Source organism: Larus michahellis, chromosome 1 (assembly GCF_964199755.1).
Source record: "Larus michahellis chromosome 1, bLarMic1.1, whole genome shotgun sequence".
Lineage (NCBI taxonomy): Eukaryota > Metazoa > Chordata > Aves > Charadriiformes > Laridae > Larus > Larus michahellis.
Window position 1 is genome coordinate 167,780,251 of NC_133896.1, and position 19,275 is coordinate 167,799,525.

General features: G+C 37.2%; 1 protein-coding gene across 8 annotated transcripts in view; it reads right to left on the bottom strand.

Moving 5' to 3' along the window:
• Window positions 1-19,275, bottom strand: part of GPC5 (glypican 5) — a 735,781-nt gene that overhangs the window by 572,066 nt on the left and 144,440 nt on the right. For all 8 annotated transcript variants that reach the window (XR_012584227.1, XM_074563128.1, XM_074563139.1 and 5 more), the window contains exon 5: window positions 17,270-17,395. Coding sequence is in view for 7 of the 8 variants with exons in the window: in XM_074563128.1 (XP_074419229.1) it covers window positions 17,270-17,395 (126 nt within the window). In the remaining variant the exon portion in view is untranslated. The remainder of the gene's footprint in view (window positions 1-17,269; window positions 17,396-19,275) is intronic.

The window sequence follows — 19,275 nt, forward strand, 5'->3', positions numbered from 1 at the left end:
TGACTGCTACTCAGGAATTGCTTCTGATATGGAAGTTACTGGTCACTGCCTTTGATTTCTTTGTTCCTAAGAGTGATCAGCATCCTTGATTTTTCTTGTACTCTTATTCACCCTTCTCTGGTGTCCTCCTTCCCTTAAATACTAAAAGTATTTCCTCACAATACACTACTTAAATACTGGTGGCTGCCAACACTTGCCTCCATTATCTTTGTATAGCAATTTCAAACACTTGGTGAAATAAGTACAGAATGAGTCAGATACTTCAGTAATACAAACAGGAAACTAGTTTTGGGTTTGGGGTGTTATTTGGTTGGTTGTTTTTTTTTTTTTCCTCAAAGCTGTGAGCTGCTGGTTTAAACATAGTTAAGGCCAAATGAAGTTTGTGTTAGAAGAGATTTTAACAGCACATAGCGTAACTTATAAGAAGTTGAAAATAATGTAATCTTTTTGCAGAATTGAAGAGACTGTTGCAAATCATGGCTCTGATGTGCTGCCACATCAATCAGTTTTTACATTAATATAAATGGATCTGTATTGCTCTATCGGGCTGTTATATGGCATATAACACACTGGTCAAAACCAGCAAATATCTAGAGAACAGAGGCAAACCCCAGAGATTATTTTAAGATTCCGTGCTATTGCTAGTTCACGTTTTAAATCTAAATTAAAGCAAGCAACAACAACAAAAGCAAGCCCTGTTTTCGCCAAAGACCACCCACAGGTATTTCCTTGCAGAATAAAGGGCTGCCGGCGGGTAACGAGGCTTCTCTTTTTCAGCCTTTCAGCCTGCGACAAAGAGAATTTACAAACTTCTCCACTGGGTGGCAACCTAGGATGCATCAATAGAGAGAACTGCTCTCTCTGGAGCACCACCACCACAAAAAAAAAAAAAAAAAAAAAAAAAAAAAAGATAAATCCTCCACTATTCACGTTTACCTAAAGTTTTTGCTGCTGTTAGTGTTGCACTTGGCAATGATGCTATGAACATGTGGAAAAAAAGAAACTTTGAACAAATGCGACTGATTATGGCCTAATGGCAGTTCAAACAAGTATTAACATAGCCCCCCAAAAATCCTGGTTTTTGTTTGTTTCTCTTTGATCACAACAGGGTCATAAAATGTGAACTATAGTTGCCATTAGAAGTGTTTGAAACTAATGCTGACTTCTGATCAGTGGTTTCTCACATGCATCACGATTACAGTTCTGCAGTTTTTTTGGAATGAATGAGTTTAATAGTCACTTGAATTTGTAGTAAGAAAACGTAAGATGCAAATAGGGGAAAAAAAATTAAAAGAAACAAAACCCAAAACCAAACACTCTGTCTCTGATTTGTTTAAAATGCAGAACGTACTTCCCCTGTCAAAATTCTATAGAACAGGAAGAAAGAGAGAAAAAGAAAGAGAGAGAGAAAGAAAGAAAGGAAGGAAGGAAGGAAGGAAGGAAGAAAGAGAAAGAAAGGAAGGAAGGAAGGAAGGAAGGAAGGAGGGAAGGAAGGAAGGAAGGAAGGAAGGAAGGAAGGAAGAGAAAGGAAGGAAGGAAGGAAGGAAGGAAGGAAGGAAGAGAAAGGAAGGAAGGAAGGAAGGAAGGAAGGAAGGAAGGAAGGAAGGAAGGAAGGAAGGAAGGAAGGAAGGAAGGAAGGAAGGAAGAAAAAGAAAGAAAGAAAGAAAGAAAGAAAGAAAGAAAGAAAGAAAGGAAAGAAAGAAAGAAAGAAAGAAAGAAAGAAAGAAAGAAAGAAAGAAAGAAAGAAAGAAAGAAAGAAAGAAAGAAAGAAAGAAAGAAAGAAAGAAAGAAAGAAAGAAAGAAAGAAAGAAAGAAAGAAAGAAAGAAAGAAAGAAAGAACCACATTGGCATTTTCTTCCAGAGAAATAATAGAAAAAGATATATGTTTGAGCTCTTCATACTGTATGAAATTAGGAAGAAAAAAGTTTGCATCTTTTTGTCACAGTGGGGAAGCCCATAAAACTTCGAAACATTTATGGTATTACTTCTGGCTATCACTACCTAGTTCTGAGGGGTTGCTGCAAAGCACCAATTATGGATCCACAGTACACATGCTTTGAAGTAAATGCACGAGTGTGACTGATCATTAGATTACAGCTGATTTATATTCATTTGAGTGCCCAACGATACCTTTTTTTTCCTTTTTGTAAGAGGAAAATGGTTCAGAAATACCCAGTACAATATCACAGAGAAGTTCAAATGGAGACATGTCTCCACTCAAGAAGCTTCACTCTCTAAGCAACCACTGTCTAAGGTTAGCCAGCAGGGACTTGGAATAAACATATACTGCTACACTTTCTCCCTTCTCTTCCTTGGGTACAGTCCCCCAGTTTCTGGCAATTTATAGAAAGCAGAATTATACTGTAACTTTATCAAGAGTCCTTGATGAATTATTCCATGAATTTGTCTAGCCATGCTTTGAACGCAGATACACTTTTGATTTCCACAACATCCCGGCACAGAAATTCTGTGATTTAATTATACACCATGTGAATAAGTACTTTCCTTTTTTAGTTAGCTGGCCAGACATCATTTATTGTTGATAACTGTGAAGGACTATTGCCTAATCACTTTTTCAAGTTCATGTGCCAGAAATCTGTTTTGGAGTCAGATCTCCAAATGTTCCAGGTGAGTGGTCTCATTTAAACAGAAAACCACAGCCATCGGAGGACATATTATTGTCACTATTACCCTAGTGTCTTTTTTTTTTTTTTTTTGTAATGTGCTATAACATAATACTTTTTAATGTGGTTTCACCATGGTTTATTTTAGTTTTGATTATAATAGTGCTGGCTTATTTGTTTGTAAATAAAATTTTGCAGCAGAAAGTTTAACTATTTCCCAAATTTTCTGACCTTATCAAGGTATTCTAGTTAGTTTGAACTCACAACAAATACTAAGATAAAAGCAAAAATGGGTTTGAAATTTACTAATGCGATTTTTTATGGAACAACAATGATATTTTGAGACAGACGTGGGTAATAAAAATATCATGCCTTCCTGAAAATCTGGCTTGCATTCCAGGTGTTCCCTTCAACTACCAGATGACCTCAAGACTTTTAACACAATTTCCCATATGTGGGAACTATTCATTTGAAAATGTCTGTCCTCAGGCTTAGCTTCCCCAAATGGACGCTAACTTGAAATCTCCACTTTTGTCCTATCATGTCAGCAGATTTCAGTTGATGGATTTCATTTATCCCCCAGATTTAACTCCCTCAAATTGATACAGTTGAAGAATTCATCTACCTTCATGTCTTCTGAAAAGCTCCTCCCAATGGAATGAATTTAGTTGTGTTCAACACTAATTGACAGAAAAAAATAAATCTGACTACAGGATGTATCTGTACCTCTTCATTGCAGGCATTGCAGGTAAAGTAGCATTTCTCCCAGATGCACGAAAGTTTAAATGCGTAAGTTCAGAATTATTTTATACACACATACAAGTGAGAAAAATGAACTTATTACACTGCCTGTTTTTCAGAAAATGAGACTTCCTATGACATAAGTTGTTCTGTCCCTAGAGAAAAAAATTTCTTCTCTTCCTACAAAATGATAATCTTATGTATTCAAGGTCTATTTCATGTTTACAAAAAAAAAAAAAAAAGGCAATGCAAATCCCAAATAGCTTAAATACTTTCTGGAGGTGACGGAATTATTAGAGAAAACATCTCATCTGAACAACAACTGTAGGATCTTTTTACATATGGCTTCTCTTCATGTATTCCACTACAATTGGCGTACACAGCTGAGACACGAGTTTTTCTTGTCATGAGCATCTGTTTGACTGATCGTATGTGCTGTATCTATCACTGCGAGCTGTTCCAATGGCAGTGTTGAAGCATCTGCCACGTAGGCTCTCTCTACAGAGGAGTTCAAAGACTAGAAGAATCTGAAAGAAGAAAGCAGCAAAAAGCAATCCAATGAGCTCCAGCTGATGTTCAGCAAACTTGTTTTTCTTTTACTTTCAGTGGTCGTCTTCTGGTGACATTTACCTAAGGATAGTGCACAGCGGTGCACCTGTAACTACAGCTCCCTGAGGCATAAGGTAAAAGTGATCCATTTCTGTACTTCTGATAGTCATGAAATATGCTTTGAATTGTCTCTATTCATTCTTTTAGGCTGCAAACCTTTTTCCATCAGCCTTACACATCCTTGAGGGCATGATTCAGACCACCTAAGCTACACAGCGCCTCTGTGCTGCTCACTCCAAGTGATTACAGTGGTTATAAACAGCCAGTCCACCAGCACTGAGTAGGATGTGTCTCTCTCCATTGACGACACAGACTCAAGAAGTCCAGATTAAATGCCTATGTTTTGCATAGCTAAAGATGTCAGTTGAATCTCCCCCCTAAAATGAAGTCTTCCTTGTATACTTAAATATGGCATTATAAACATATGAATCCAAAAGAATCAACCGTATTGACTGAAACGTGTGCGAAAATATTTTTCATTTTAAATCTTTCACTGGTGCCTAAGCAAATAAACAACGTCTGGATGTTTGACCCAACGTATTTTTTTTCTGCAAATATATTCCTCTACTAAGCAAGTAAAAGCATGGAAGAGGCGGCAGAGTCTAGCTATCAGCTCTTGAACCGGCTGGTTAAAAATTCTCCTTTGAAAAACTAATTCTCTAGACGTGGAAATATGGATTTGAAATTAAACGATTACTGCCAAGATCTCTGTGAATACAGTCTGTGCTGTCAAAAGGCTGAAGGGCAGTACTCCAGAATGAGCTTTCATTGGTTTGGATCAGAGCCAAATCATTCCTGTGCTAGAAATACATGCAGTCAAGAACCAGTTGCCCTTATCTTGTGATTCCTGTTCAGGTAATTGAAGAAAATATAGTGATAATCTGCAAATACAGGAGGCTTTTGCTCAAAATGTAACTATAATGGTTTATGCAGTCTCTCTCCATTAGCTGCTGTCTACCATTCAGTACTGCTCTTCTAACCTTCGGTACTGCAGCATGTTAACTGATCATGTCTAATGCTTTTCAATGGAAAAGGAAACATCCTTCTATCAAAAAAAAAGTTTCTTATGATTCTTTAATTAGTTTTTATTTCTTTTAAACAGCTTCTGTACAAGGATTTCAGGAGGCACTGATAATATATTTTTCTTCCCTAAGTAGAATAAAACGTGCTGCTTTGATGCTTGAACTGAAGGCAATAATATTAGCTATCTGCCATGCTATCTTTGTACATTCCAGAAGTATTTCATTAAACAAAGAAACAAACAAAAGCAGTTTTATTAGACCGTAAGATACGATAGGCTTATTACTTCCTCTATTACTGTTGTACTTATGTGTGATTCAGAGGTTTTAAAGACATCAGGATATGAAAGTGGGACATATTAAAAGAAGGATGAGTAGGAACATACTTGTGTACAGGAACATAAGCTTCTCTCAAATATTGTTGTCATCATACTTGGAAAAAGGATACCAACATACCAATTTTTATAACACTTTATAAGAACTGGAGACTTAAAAGGTGGATTTATAGATGCCATAACCTCTCCTACAGTGAAAATAACACTTAGGAAACAGAGAGAAAACAAAAGGAAAATTTCATATTCTTTTCGCAAACAGCCTCCAAATCTGTTCCTAATTTTATCTAGCCTTTAAAATGAAACAACTTTAAGAAACTATGCAAAACAGAAGGCTTTATACCTTATTCAATAATATGTTCTATCTTTGACCAAAGATACTGAGAAAGAGCTAGAGAGGTGCTTGGTCCTACACAATCCTTTATCCTGCTTACCCCACTTACCTTCATACACCAATTTGACCAGAAGATCGGCACTAGCAAAAATTGATCAACAGTGCTATATGGCATTATTTCCAGTATATAAGTCAACATGCGTACCTAGTTTTCTGGCAAAATATCTCAGACACTTAGGCGTAATGGTTCTGGATCAATCTCCCAGGTTTAACACTCAGTGTTTAGGGTATTTTGGTTTTTAATCTCAGCATAGATACTTCATATTTGTTGTTTAAATATATCCGAGTTTCTAGCTATTTTAAGCTTAGATACATAAATTCTACCACTACCTTTAGCCTGATGCCCTTTACAGCCAAGGGGGAGAAACAAGTCCTATCTAGGAAGCTCTGTACAACTATTTAAAGACTAAATTAATTGCATCCTACAAGGGTCCATTTATCTCTTTACTGAAAAAGAGGCCAAGAGGCCCACTTAGATGTGCACCTCTTCACAAAAACACCTGGACTAGAAGAGATGAAGAATATCACAAGTTTTAATATGGCAAGCTTTTATTAACATAAGAGATAAATGCGTTTTAAAATTAACATGACAGAGATTCAGGTCTCACACTCCTTATGAGGAGAAACTATGTCTTATTACACAGCAGTATGGTATAGTGCAATCCCTCCATCCGTAGGCATGGGATTTTCTCAAATATTCATAAATATTAGGAATCATAAGTGATTCCTAACAGCTTGAAGGAAGGTCTTGCTGGTACTCCTGCCTATTACAGGCAGCTGAGAGGTCTCTTTTATTGTGGAAGGAAAACAGTTCATTGTGAGTTTGGACTGTGTTTTATGCTTCCCATTTTCTTTCTCTGCCTCATAGGTATGAAGCATGTATTTGGGACGAATCTGCACAGTCTCCTGTTGCATGAATGTAACAATTTAATTCTGCTGCTTTGATCCATTCTTCATAATAACTTCTCTCGTGAAATCTTAGGCACTAGTTGAACATGAAAACCTTTCAGATTTGGACATGGCTATTCACACTAGTGCTTGACTGGCTCATTTAATAAGCCTGCAGCATCACATATATAAGCGTGTTCAATTTCATTAGGTTTTGCTTCAGTCTTTTTCAGAGATAGCTGTCGCTGAAGGACTCATAGCAGATACAGGCTTGTCTGTATGGCTAAACTCAAAACATCTCTTGGAACATATTAAAGATGCAAATGCATTAACTGGGCTAGCAAAACATCATTAAATTTCTGCGTGGGATACTACACTTTCATAATTAAAATTCTTTCTGAATTAAAGCAGCTTCTGTTCAGTTTACTCATTCAATGAACTGAGTGAAAAATGAGCTAACATCACCGATTTCTAAATTCAGTCTTCATTAATTCAGCTTAATTTTCCCAAGTCCCACATGTGGACAAGTGCTAAAAAAGTTTGGCCCTGAGAACGCAGAGTTAGAATAGAAACAGTTAGAACAAAATAGGCATTTTAATGAATATAAGGCAACTTGTGCCTCCCATTATATAATTCTAAAGGAATATAAGAAGAAGCTGAGCTGCTAGGGAAGATAAGAAGCCATAACTTTTATAAAGGAGAACAGACGATATGGTATTTTGAAGTAGATGCTCATAGACTCACAGTTGTGAATGGCAGATTAGTTTTACTTCATTAAAGAGGAGATAATGATTTTTTTAACTACAAAAGCAGCAAGAAGAATTTGATACAATTGGAAAGAATAATACTCATTTCTAGAAAAAATAATGAGTGAACTCGTTCTTTGAACGCATTAATAAAATTATATGAATATCAATTTTTTATCACCTGTATTACATAAATGACATTAACAAAATTAAATTGTACACATAATAATCTACAGAATATTAAACAAATTAGGAGTCTATAAGAATTTTTTTTCTTACATAGAGAAAAACTTACTGCAAACTTTCATAAGACACATAGGAAAAACCAGTGGTCTTCCCGTGAGACTCACAACCAATTTCCAGATCGCTAAAATCACCCTGCTTGAGTATCTAAGTAAGTCAGCTGTGAGAATGCAGAAAACAAAAACCCCAGCATAATCTAAGTTCCAGTAGCAGATTTTCACAGTCGGTGCAGGATGCTCCATGAAAAACTGACCTATAGCTGTCAAGAGAAAAGTCTTCAGCAGATGCAGCGTAGCAATATGAAGGTTGAAAGGAACCTGTAGGTGCTGCGGTGCTGAACACCAGTGCTCAGAAGTTTCCTGGAGGGACTGGTAAGGCTGCAGTGTTTATAGAGGACTGCTGTGAACATTACAGCGAAAGAGGACCCCATAGAAGACATTTCACAACCCAAAATATGGTTTAAATAATTCACTGAGAACTGCTGTATTAAATTGCCGTGGCTAGAGGTGATAAATAATTTGATTTTAGAAATATAAAATGTTTCAGAACATCACTGCGTGAAGGGGCCCTCACTGTAAAATATCACTAAACTTATTATTTGAAAGGTATCCTGTATATCAAAGTTGACTTCAGTTAGATCATATTTCTTTTATAAGAACCTCAGTGAGGCGCAAATACACAAATCTTCTGTCTAGTATAATCTGCTATGATTCATAGTTATTTAGTTTGTTAGGCTTATTTTTGCATTATGCAGCAAAGTCTCTTACATGAGTTTTCCTTGGTATTGATATGAAATCTTATTACACAAAAAGGAGATGACAGATTTTGGGGGGTTTGCCTCTTTTGTTTCATGTCATAAACTATGGTAAAGTAGTTCTCCATTCCTTAGGAAAACCTCTAAGACTCATTAGATCACTAATACTAAATTCTGGAGTAAGTCTACTTTTCTGCAGCTGTGTAAAATGAAAGAAGAAAACACTCCAAAATGAAGGTATGATGATGCCATAATTCAGACTCTTAGAATGTACTTGTTCACCATTCCTTCTCATGCCTATCTTTCAACGGTCTTCTGTGACTTTATAAACGCCCTTATTCATTTAACGTGGCTCTAATCATGTTTTTAAATTTAAAAGTCAATACATTTCTGTAAATTATTACCAGCTTAATAAAAATTAATTCACCCAGTGTAAGAATCCTTCGATCATAACCCCTGCAGTGCATGACAAACGGCTCAAATGTTTCTAGGACAAACACTCCAGAAAATTATATATTTCCTAAAGCAAACAAAAGGAAACACAGATACTATATTTTGAGGCAATCAAATGAATAGATATTTTGCTGCTTTTACGTAATTGAACAAATTCCATCCTGAAGTGTCATGAGATTTATTTACGCATATATTGAGAACTGGTATTACCAATATTAAAGCAGGAATCATTTTATTTTTATATCTCAATACAAAATATTGAACAAACCCCACAATTAATATAAGCAAAGGGATCACATGCCATTTCATTTTTTCCCCTAATGTCAGACTTGGACCTCCTAAAACCAACTGACATGGGGATCTGAATTTTATTATATAAACCACCTAGTTTTTAGATAATCTATCATCAAGCCAATATTCTTCTTTCTACTAATTTTTGTCTTTCTCTGGAATAAATAGTTCAGATTATATTCTCCACTGTAATTCCCAAATTCATTAAGCTAACCTAAAAAGAATGCTTAAAGTTTCTCAAAAGAAAAGACAACAGAAAATTACTTCCAGAAAACCAACAACTAGAATAATATAATTATTTTTTATTATTCAATTACATGTGGATGCCAGAAATAGAAATTACTTTTGTTTTCTACATTGACACACAAAAATTTATCATAAGCCCCTCCCATTCTTCTGACGAGCAAAGTAGGATCAATGGGAAATTATTGTGATGGGGTGGGCAGTAGTAAAACCAATGGTGTTGCTGATCAGTCATCGAATATATCCTGATGTCAGCGTTTTTCCAAATGAAAATGTATAAAGTGTAATGAAAAAATCCTCCTGAATTCAGGGAGGACCCCATGTTCTTCTATCCCAGGTGACCTGATTTTTCATTACAGCCCAGGTGCCGTATGCTGGTGACTTCATTTCCAAGCATCCCTAAAGGGGCAGCAGCAATTCAAAACAGAAATACTTCCGATTTCAGGCATTTGGATTTAATAATTTATTTAATTTTCATTTTCTTTACAAAACAATCAGCCTACAAATATCTTTGTCCACTATTTACCTCTTAAGTTGACTCGGTGTTTTAGTATATGAAAACTTCTGGTTAGCTTGCTGTGGAATGCTATTGGTGCAAAGATTTTATGTGCTTATGGGAAGCCTGTATATTCACAGTTCTGGGTCAGTCATTTCCAGATTGTGACGAAGCACATATTTACAATTTTTCTCTATGCATCTGTCACTGGTCCTTGTTGCAACAGTATGTTAGGCAAAGCAGTAAGAGACATAATGGGCTGTTCCTACATTTCAAGTTGCTAAAGCAAATCTTTTGCATAGGTGGCAAGTGGTGCCTTTGATGGCAGTTTACATTCTGCCTCATTAAAAAGCAATGAGTAGCTCAAATAGAAGAAAACTATGAGGAATTAAATAATTCTCCTTATATCCCCATTTATCTTCTTCTGTTGGCTAAGAATGAATTCAGGATTGTAGTCTTGTTTCAAAATATTTAAGAATCAAAAGAGAAAATTCCTTTCCTCAGCCTAAGAGCTGTGCTAAAGCTAAGCCTTTATTAGATGATAGATGCTTATTATAATCACTTTCTAATGACATGTTCAGCAATTAAAATCAATCATGCTGTTAATTCCTCTTAATTGGGATACTTTAGATATATGTTACATACGAAACTGTTCCTTTCAAACTTGATTAGCTGTTTTTAATAATCTCCCTTACTCTTGCATCCGTCAACACAAATAATTTTACTATTTTCTTCTCTCACATCTATTTTTATTGCAGTGGAATCACTGGCCTCAAGATGTACAGTACATATTCTGCTCCCCTCTGTGGACTTTTAATCCACCTCTCTTCACATTCTAGCCAGGCATTCTGGACTACCAAAACTGCATGAATGTCAGCTAAACCACTTTATCTTCATGAATGAGAACAATCTCAGTTTATTTGCACAATTCCCATTATTTTAGCTTTAATGCTAAGATGCCACTGAAATTCTGGACTGTTGCATGCAATTCTTCTTGTATGCTTTGGCAGCTGTCCTTATTAATTTATCAATTGCAATTTCTCTTTTTCCGTTGAACCCAATGAATCCTATAACATTAAATTCCAAGCACCTTCTCTCTGGCACTGTTATGCCTTTAAAACTGAAGTTTGAATTTCATGCCCAGCAACTGTAGTCACACAATTGGGTAAAATAGTTGAAGGGCTGAAGACTCCTCTGAGATGTCGTCTCACTCCTCCTGCAGTGATATGGACCTTGCGAGAGTAATCTTGCTCCTGTAAGTCCTGCCCGCTACCAGTCTTATCTGACATGAACACAGGAATTTGAGGATTCTGGTCTCAGTTTTGATAAAAGCAGAAGCCTACACCGTGTCACAGGCTAGGTTCAGAACAATTTCTAGTTTCAGAATCAAGGGACATATTGCCATGACATTCTGATTTAAAAAAAAAAAAAAAAAAAAAGAAAAGAAAAAAAAAAGGCTTAAACCAAAAAGGAAACAGCTGAAGCATATGAAATGTAAACCATTAAGTAAGCTTTCATTTCGATAATACCCTCTTTTTCTTTTTCTGACCTTTTCCCATCCAGGCTTGATAATCTCTTAGATGGTATTACAGATGGCAAAGGCTATAAGATTTATCTGAGATATGATATTGCAGCTGTTAAAATCTTGAACTACTTCCTTTAGAAAAATGCACAGAAAAGGAGAAAAAAGAATTGCAAAGATTTTTTTAGAACATATCTATCTTCTGCCTCCAGGGCTTATTGCTACTTGCAGCTTGAAACACAGATACAGCAAACAGTCTGAGCAATCTCTTCAGGTCATGATACACTCACACCAGCATCGTGGAGCTTATGATATTGCTTTCCCATGTCAGGCCCAAAATTGCAATCGTCACCAGCTATGGCACGTGATTTTTAAATAGAAGGTAAAACCAGACGGAAGTAAGGAAGACTCTCAAAACAGATAAAACATATTTATCTTAACTAATTTGAACAATACAGACTTGCCCTGCCCCGTACCAGGAACACTGCACAGATGAATTCACCAATATCTTTCTTTATTACTATAATGGGAGGGATGGGGGGACAGGAAGAAAAAAAAAAAAAAGGAGAGTGAGAGTACAGGTTGAGGTGTTCCTCAGTATTTACAGAGAAATGCGATGATGCCTGCTCAGGTCACTATTGCTTCTAAAATGTCACAGTATCCTGGGATCATGGCAACAGAAGTTGAGCAACACAGAATTTAGATAATCCTAGATTCAGAATCAGAGGGCTGGAGGAGATTTTAAGAGGTTATCCAATTTATCTTCATATCTCTAAGGAAAAATTGGCTTTTGCTGCATCATTTCTCAGTGATTCGCCTTGCCTGTTCTTAAACATCCGCCTTCAGGCAGACGCTGGACCCCAAAACTACCTATTTTTGCCTGTTATTGTCCTTGCCACTAGAAAACTCTACCTAATATTTAATCAGAATATATTTTAAATGTTTACTACGTGTCCTAGCCATTATGGAAGCAGATAACAGATACTTTTCTTCCACCTAGCAACAGCCTGTTTGCACTTTGCATTTTCTCCTTACAGTTTTTCTTTTCCAGGTTAAACAAATCTAATTCTTTGACTCTGTTTTTTAAATGGAGTTTCCTAGGTTCTCAATTCATCTTATAGTGCTTTTGGGAACACTCTTCGAGTATGCCACAGCTTTCCTGAAAATGCTAAAATTGGGCTCAGGCTGAGTTTCATCAAGTTCATTTTGAATTGCGTATCCTGGTTTTTGCATGTTATTAGTGCCTTCTGAGCTGGTTTGCCAGCACAGTGGTTAGGCTCACTGCCTCCAGCCCACATTCCCAAAGCCTGACATCTTCATTTCCCTTCGCAATATCCCTAAACACACTCACTTCCGACGTTGCTCGTCACCCATTGGATCTCTTCGCTAGTTGATTGATTCATTGATGCATTTCGAACGCCAATTCCCAGCACAATCTGTGGGGCACATCAGGAACCCTTCTTGCTCAAACACAACCTCCTTGTTTCTGAATTTGCAGATTTTGTTTGTTTGAGTGTGTTTCTGAGACTGAGTTTGACATTCCATAACCAAAAGAAATCTCCAGGCACCGCACACCCAATGTGCCTTACTTTCATAGCAGGCACACAGACTTGCCTAAGCACAAAAAGAAGAGAGTGCTGATTTTTCCATAGATTAACAGTTCTGTAATAATAGTAATAGTAGAAAACCCCTGATCTCAGTCAAAGCACAGGAAAGACTTTTTTTTTCCCCTTCAGTTACAAAAGAACAAGTATAAACAAATAAAATTGAACAGAGGACATTTTGACTGAGTGACAAGGCAAAATGAAGGGGAGGAAGAGGACAGATGTGAGCACCTTCATACAGCTACTGAAGCAGGAGAATATGTACCACAATATATTTAGTGTACTAGTAGAAGTATTGAGATGTAGGAACTAATATGCAGGTCTCAGCTCCAGTGGATCACCTAGAGCAACTTAGAGTATTCTAATCTTATGATTTTAATCAGCAATCTGTACCTCTAAATATTGTCTGCATGTCAGCTCTTTCAGGAAGCTAACATTATAGTTTTCATACCAAAAATATAAATATATATAAAAAAATACATATGAAACCAAATATTTTAGTAAGGAAATGTATAAGTTAAACTAATATCAAAGTTGTCTTACTTTTAAGATATAGTGCTTTTGTCAGTAATTATAGCTTTAGGTTGATCCACAAATAAGTAAATTGCATTTATTAAGTATTTTTAGTCAAATTAAATTACACTTAAAAGACACTATTGTCTAGAATTTAATAGAATGTTTCATTTCTGTATAAGGACTGAAGTGTCTTATCAATCAAAATCAAATAGTATAGTATACATATATCCAACTGGATCATTACAGTTAGTGATGATGTGTCTGAAAGCCTCTGGGTGAGGATTAGGGGGATGGAAAATAAAGATGTTGTAGTGGGTGTCTACTACCAATCGCCAGGATGATAGCACTAATGAGCTGTTTTATAGGAAATTAGGAGAAATTTCTGGATTGGCAGCCCTTGTTCTTATGGGAGATTTCAACTGAGAATATCATACTGCTGAGACAAGCAGGTCTTGGAAATTCTTCATTTTTTGGAGATAACTTCTTGTCACAGGTACTCCGTGAGCCAACAAGGAAACACTGGAACAGGCTTCCTAGACAGATGGTCGATGCCCCAAACCTGTCAGTGTTTAAAAGGTATTTCGACAGTGTCCTTAATGACATGCTTTAACTTGGTCAGCCCTGAATTGGTCAGGCAGTTGGAATAGATGACCGTTGTAGGTCCCTTCCAACCCAAATTCAATTCAATTCAATTCAATTCAATTCAATTCAATTCAATTCAATTCAATTCAATTCTATTCTATTCTATTCTATTCTATTCTATTCTATTCTATTCTATTGTCGTATTATAGTATAAACATAGTAATAGTATAATAATATAATATAGCAATAACTAAATATAATAGCACCAGTTAATATAACAATATAGGTTTGAAAACATATAACATATTAATAGTAAGAGTATAAGCAGCCAAAAGCAATGATACAAGAACACTGTTCTTGGGAAATCTGTAATTACAAGATGCTAATTTCAATTTGCTACTGAAACATTTGATAGGAGTAGTATAACGCATTTGGGGAAGGGCGGCAAAACAAAAGCCAGGAGGTAAAGTTGTGATTAAATCTGAAAGAAAGGAAATGTCATCCTGAGAAGATCATTGAAACCTTAGGACACAGATTTCCAATGAGACCATCAAGGGAGTCAACCTCTAATCGGGCCTTGGTGCTGCTGTTGGTGCTGCCATTGGTGTTGCAACTGGACTACCCAAAAAGATAAAGAGAAGTAGGCCTGTGGGTGTTTGTTGAAAGCTTATCCATGAAGTTTCCTTAGGTATCTTTAATCAATAAATTACAGCTCCTACCTAACCTTTTTAGAGATACCTGAAGGTGCAGGCCTTCAGTGTTCCTTCTATTTGGTACCAGCTATCTCCCACTTTACTAACTCACCTCACAGCCTTTTGCCACCTTCCTTGATATGAGCTTCGATACTACCTACTAATACACGCTGTACTAACATAAAATCATAGAATCATTTAGGTTGGAAAAGACCCTTGGGATCATCGAGTCCAACCATCAACTCCACTCTACAAAGTTCTCCCTTACACCATATCCCTTAACACCACATCTAAACGAGTCTTAAACACATCCAGGGATGGTGACTCCACCGCCTCCCTGGGCAGCCTATTCCAGTGTCTGACCACTCTTTCTGGGAAGAATTTTTTCCTAATGTCCAGCCTAAACCTACCCTGCTGCAGCTTGACGCCATTCCCTCTTGTTCTATCGCTGATTACCTGTGAGAAGAGACCAGCACCAACCTCTCTACAATGGCCTTTCAAGTAGTTGTAGAGAGTGATGAGGTCTCCCCTCAGCCTCCTCTTCCTCAAACTAAACAGTCCCAGCTCCTTCAACCGCTCCTCATAAGATTTATTCTGCAGGCCCTTCACCAGCTTCGTTGCCCTCCTCTGCACTCGCTCCAGCACCTCGATATCTCTCTCGTATTGAGGTGCCCAGAGCTGGACACAATACTCAAGGTGTGGCCTCACCAGTGCTGAGTACAGGGGGACAATCACCTCCCTCCTTCTGCTGGTCACACTATTTCTGATACAAGCCAGGATGCCATTGGCTTTCTTGGCCACCTGGGCACACTGCTGGCTCATGTTCAGCCGCTTGTCAATTAGAACCCCCAGGTCCTTTTCTGCCAGGCAGCTCTCCAGCCACACTGCCCCAAGCCTGTAGCGATGCATGGGGTTGTTGTGGCCCAAGTGCAGGACCCCGCACTTGGCCTTGTTGAAGCACATTCCATTAGCATTGGCCCATCAGTCCGATCTATCCAAGTCTCTCTGTAGGGCCTCCCTATCCTCATGTAGATCAACACTCCCGCTTAGCATCATGTCATCTGCAAACTTGCTGATGATACACTCTATGTCCTTATCAAGGTCATCAATAAAGATGTTAAACAGAAACAGTCCCAACACTGAGCCCTGAGGGACACCACTTGTGACTGACCGGCCGCCAGCTGGATTTAACTCCATTGACCACCGCTCTTTGGGACCGCCCATCCAGCCAGTGCTTGATCCAGCAGATCGTATGCTCATCCAGGCCATGAGCCGCCAGTTTTTCCATGAGAATTCTATGGGGGACAGTGTCAAATGCTTTCTGAAAGTCTAGGTAGACAATGTCCACAGCCTTTCTCTCATCCAATAATCGGGTCACCTTGTCATAGAAGGAGATCAGGTTCATCAGGCAGGACCTGCCTTTCCTAAACCCATGCTGACTAGGCCTGATCCCCTGCTTGTCCATCATATGACCTGCAATGGCACTCAAGATGATCTGCTCCATGACCTTCCCTGCTACCGAGGTCAGACTGACAGGCCTATAGTTTCCCGGATCCTCCTTTCTGCCTTTCTTGTAGATGGGCACTACATTTGCTACCCTCCAGTCCATTGGGACCTCCCCAGTTAGCCGTGACTTCAGGTAAATAATGGAAAGCGGCTTGGCGAGCGCATCTGCCAACTCTTTCATTAAAAATATATTATCTCAAATACAAACACATGTCATGGTCTTTATAAAAAAATTGCAATGAACCTTTTTATATTTTGGTCTCTGTTATCACAAAGACTTTCTGCTCAGAGAAATACTTGTTTTGGTGATGACAGCAATAAAGCAAAACCATAGAGATCAGCTCTCTGAAAATCCTTCTGACACCCACAAATGCTACTGTTTTGTAAGCTGTGAAATATATTGATTCCAGAGATACATGTCCAGGAGAGTAGCAGTTTATTATTATTTCTTCTTTGCCATTGCTGCTGAATGATGTCTCCCAAGACACTGCATACATAAAACTATACATGTGTTTCACCCTTAAAATGTTTTATCTTTGTGTCTTAACTTTTAGCTCTCTCCTGAGAAACCATATATATTAGGAGATTACTGCATTCTTCAGAGCCAGGGAAGCTTTAAGCAAATAGCTTGAGTCTGTTATCACATACTCTGTATTAAAAGGAGCATTTTATAAAGGTCAAGATCAAACAAAAATCCATATTCTCTTTCTCCAACTGTATTTTGTAAATGCCAGTCCAGCTTCTTTTCCAGTATATGTTTAGGTGCCATAAATTTGAAGAAGAAATGTCTGACAAACAGTAGAATTCTCTTTTGCCTCAAAATAGAGATGCAGGGAGATTATTTTTTTTTTACTGTTCACGGGTGAAGCCTGAGAGAAGGAAACCCACGTTGATTTGTTTTTTGAACTAACCTTGACACATGCCTAGGGAAGCAATGTACTTGACTACAGTTGGAAGAGAACTTAGAGAAACACAAAATACAAAAGAAAAGACAAAAGTGAGTGAGAAAGGTACCTTCTTACAACATCATCTCCATTCCAACATGGGAGTCCATCAGCAGCTGCCAACTCATTACCGCACAGCTGATCAGCCAGGCCGCCGTAAAATGCTCTGTAGAGCCGGAGATGGCTGATAAATTCTCTGCACGGGGGAACACAGGAAATAATTGGCAGTGTCAATCAATAACATTAAACAGTACTGCTGTTACACGTTTCTACAAGAAGATAAAGAATGTGCTTATTCTATTACTCTCCATAGGTTCCAATGATTTTATAAATCAATTTGTCAATTTCCTGTTAGATAAGTTTGATTCTCTCAGATACACTTCAGGAGTTTGGAAAGCTGATACTCTCGTTGGTCAAAGTAAGAAAAAAACAACTTTACTCATCCTCTAGAACAGGAATTATTTTCCTCCAACCTGAAGTTTTCTTGCATAGTTGTGATACAGTTTTCAATGTTACACTTGTACAAATATACCAAAAAATGGTCCAAAAAAAAAAGCAGCATAGCAAATAAAAAAATAGGTGCATAAGTCATCTGTTTTTCAAAAGTCCTATCAACTAGTCCCCTACAAAGTCCCCCCTACAAATACTACAAAGAGTGTTTGTTAGAATTATGGAGCAACTCATGATTTACTTCAGATGGGTTTAAGATGTAGGTGTTAAATATTTAGTGGATATTTAAATTACTGTCTGAAAAATCACATCAGTTTTATCATGTGCTGTTTTGGTAGGTTATAAATTATGTATTGCTATTTTAAATAATTTTCAAGATGCCCAGAGCTAATGATAAGGTTTTGTACTTAAATCAAAACCAATGAATGACTTTTCACTTAGTATGTTTGTAACTGGATTATGATATTCATGTTTATAAATTGCTTGCTTATGTACTGAAAATCTCTTCCTGGGAGACCCATTCCTGCTGTGTAAAATTAAAATAATTATTCATTCTAGTTTAGAACATCACACTGTACTGAGTTATCTATGACCCACAGGCACAAAGAAAGGCACCAGCAAACTTCTTCTATGGTGTCTGTAGTTGTGAAAAAATGCCAGAAATATTCTATACATTTCCTTATATTTAGTCAACGTAGGCCTAAAATGGCATAAGGAATTAAATTGTTAAGTATTATTTACTCCAAATTAAAACAGATAAAATATGAGTGATTATATACAGTCCGTCATTTTAAAAGCCACGTGTTGTTTCTTGTAATTGTAGGGCAAATATTTTACACAAACCACAGTGACTTAAATTCACTATGCCTATTAAATGTGACATGAGTTCCCTACCGAGTCTAAAACTGCAGTTCTGAAAATCTCAGGTAAGGTCAGTTTTAACTATGCATCATATAACTGTCTCTGCGCAATATATTTTAAATATATAAGTATGATTCATCCACACTCTCCCAACCATGAATAGTCATATCTTGTGTTTCTCCATCCCCAAAATTGCATCCAGTATGCACAGTATGCTTGCAATTTTCCTCCATTTCCCTTTGAGTGGGATTGATTTTGATTTTGTCTGTGCTTTGGGTTCATATTCTGGATGAAAACTACTGTTTAGAGAGTCCTCTCATAGCAAACAGTTGGAATTTCTTCTCCTGCACAATCAATCCATGTATAATGGAGAAATTGAAATAAACACAGCTACCATAATATCTTGTGACAAACTGCATTCTAACAGAAAGGTCAGTTATTCAGCTTATTAGTAAATATATCCTGAGGCAAAGATAAAGTTAATACAGAAGTAATAACTGATTTCAGCCCCTGTTGATGTCTGACCAAAGTAGTTATAAAGGCAGATGGTATGAATGTCAATTTTCACATCATCATCTTCTAGACCAGATAGCATGTAATTATAGGCAGCCGAGCACAAATGTGCAATTACAGTCAGTTGAAGCTGCAGATACTTCTTATCATTTATTTGGAAATTTTCATTTTCTTTACAATTTTATTCTGCTGGCTAAAAGCTGTCTGCAATTTTAAGTTTTGGAGGGACATATACTTTCAAGTTTGTCTGTT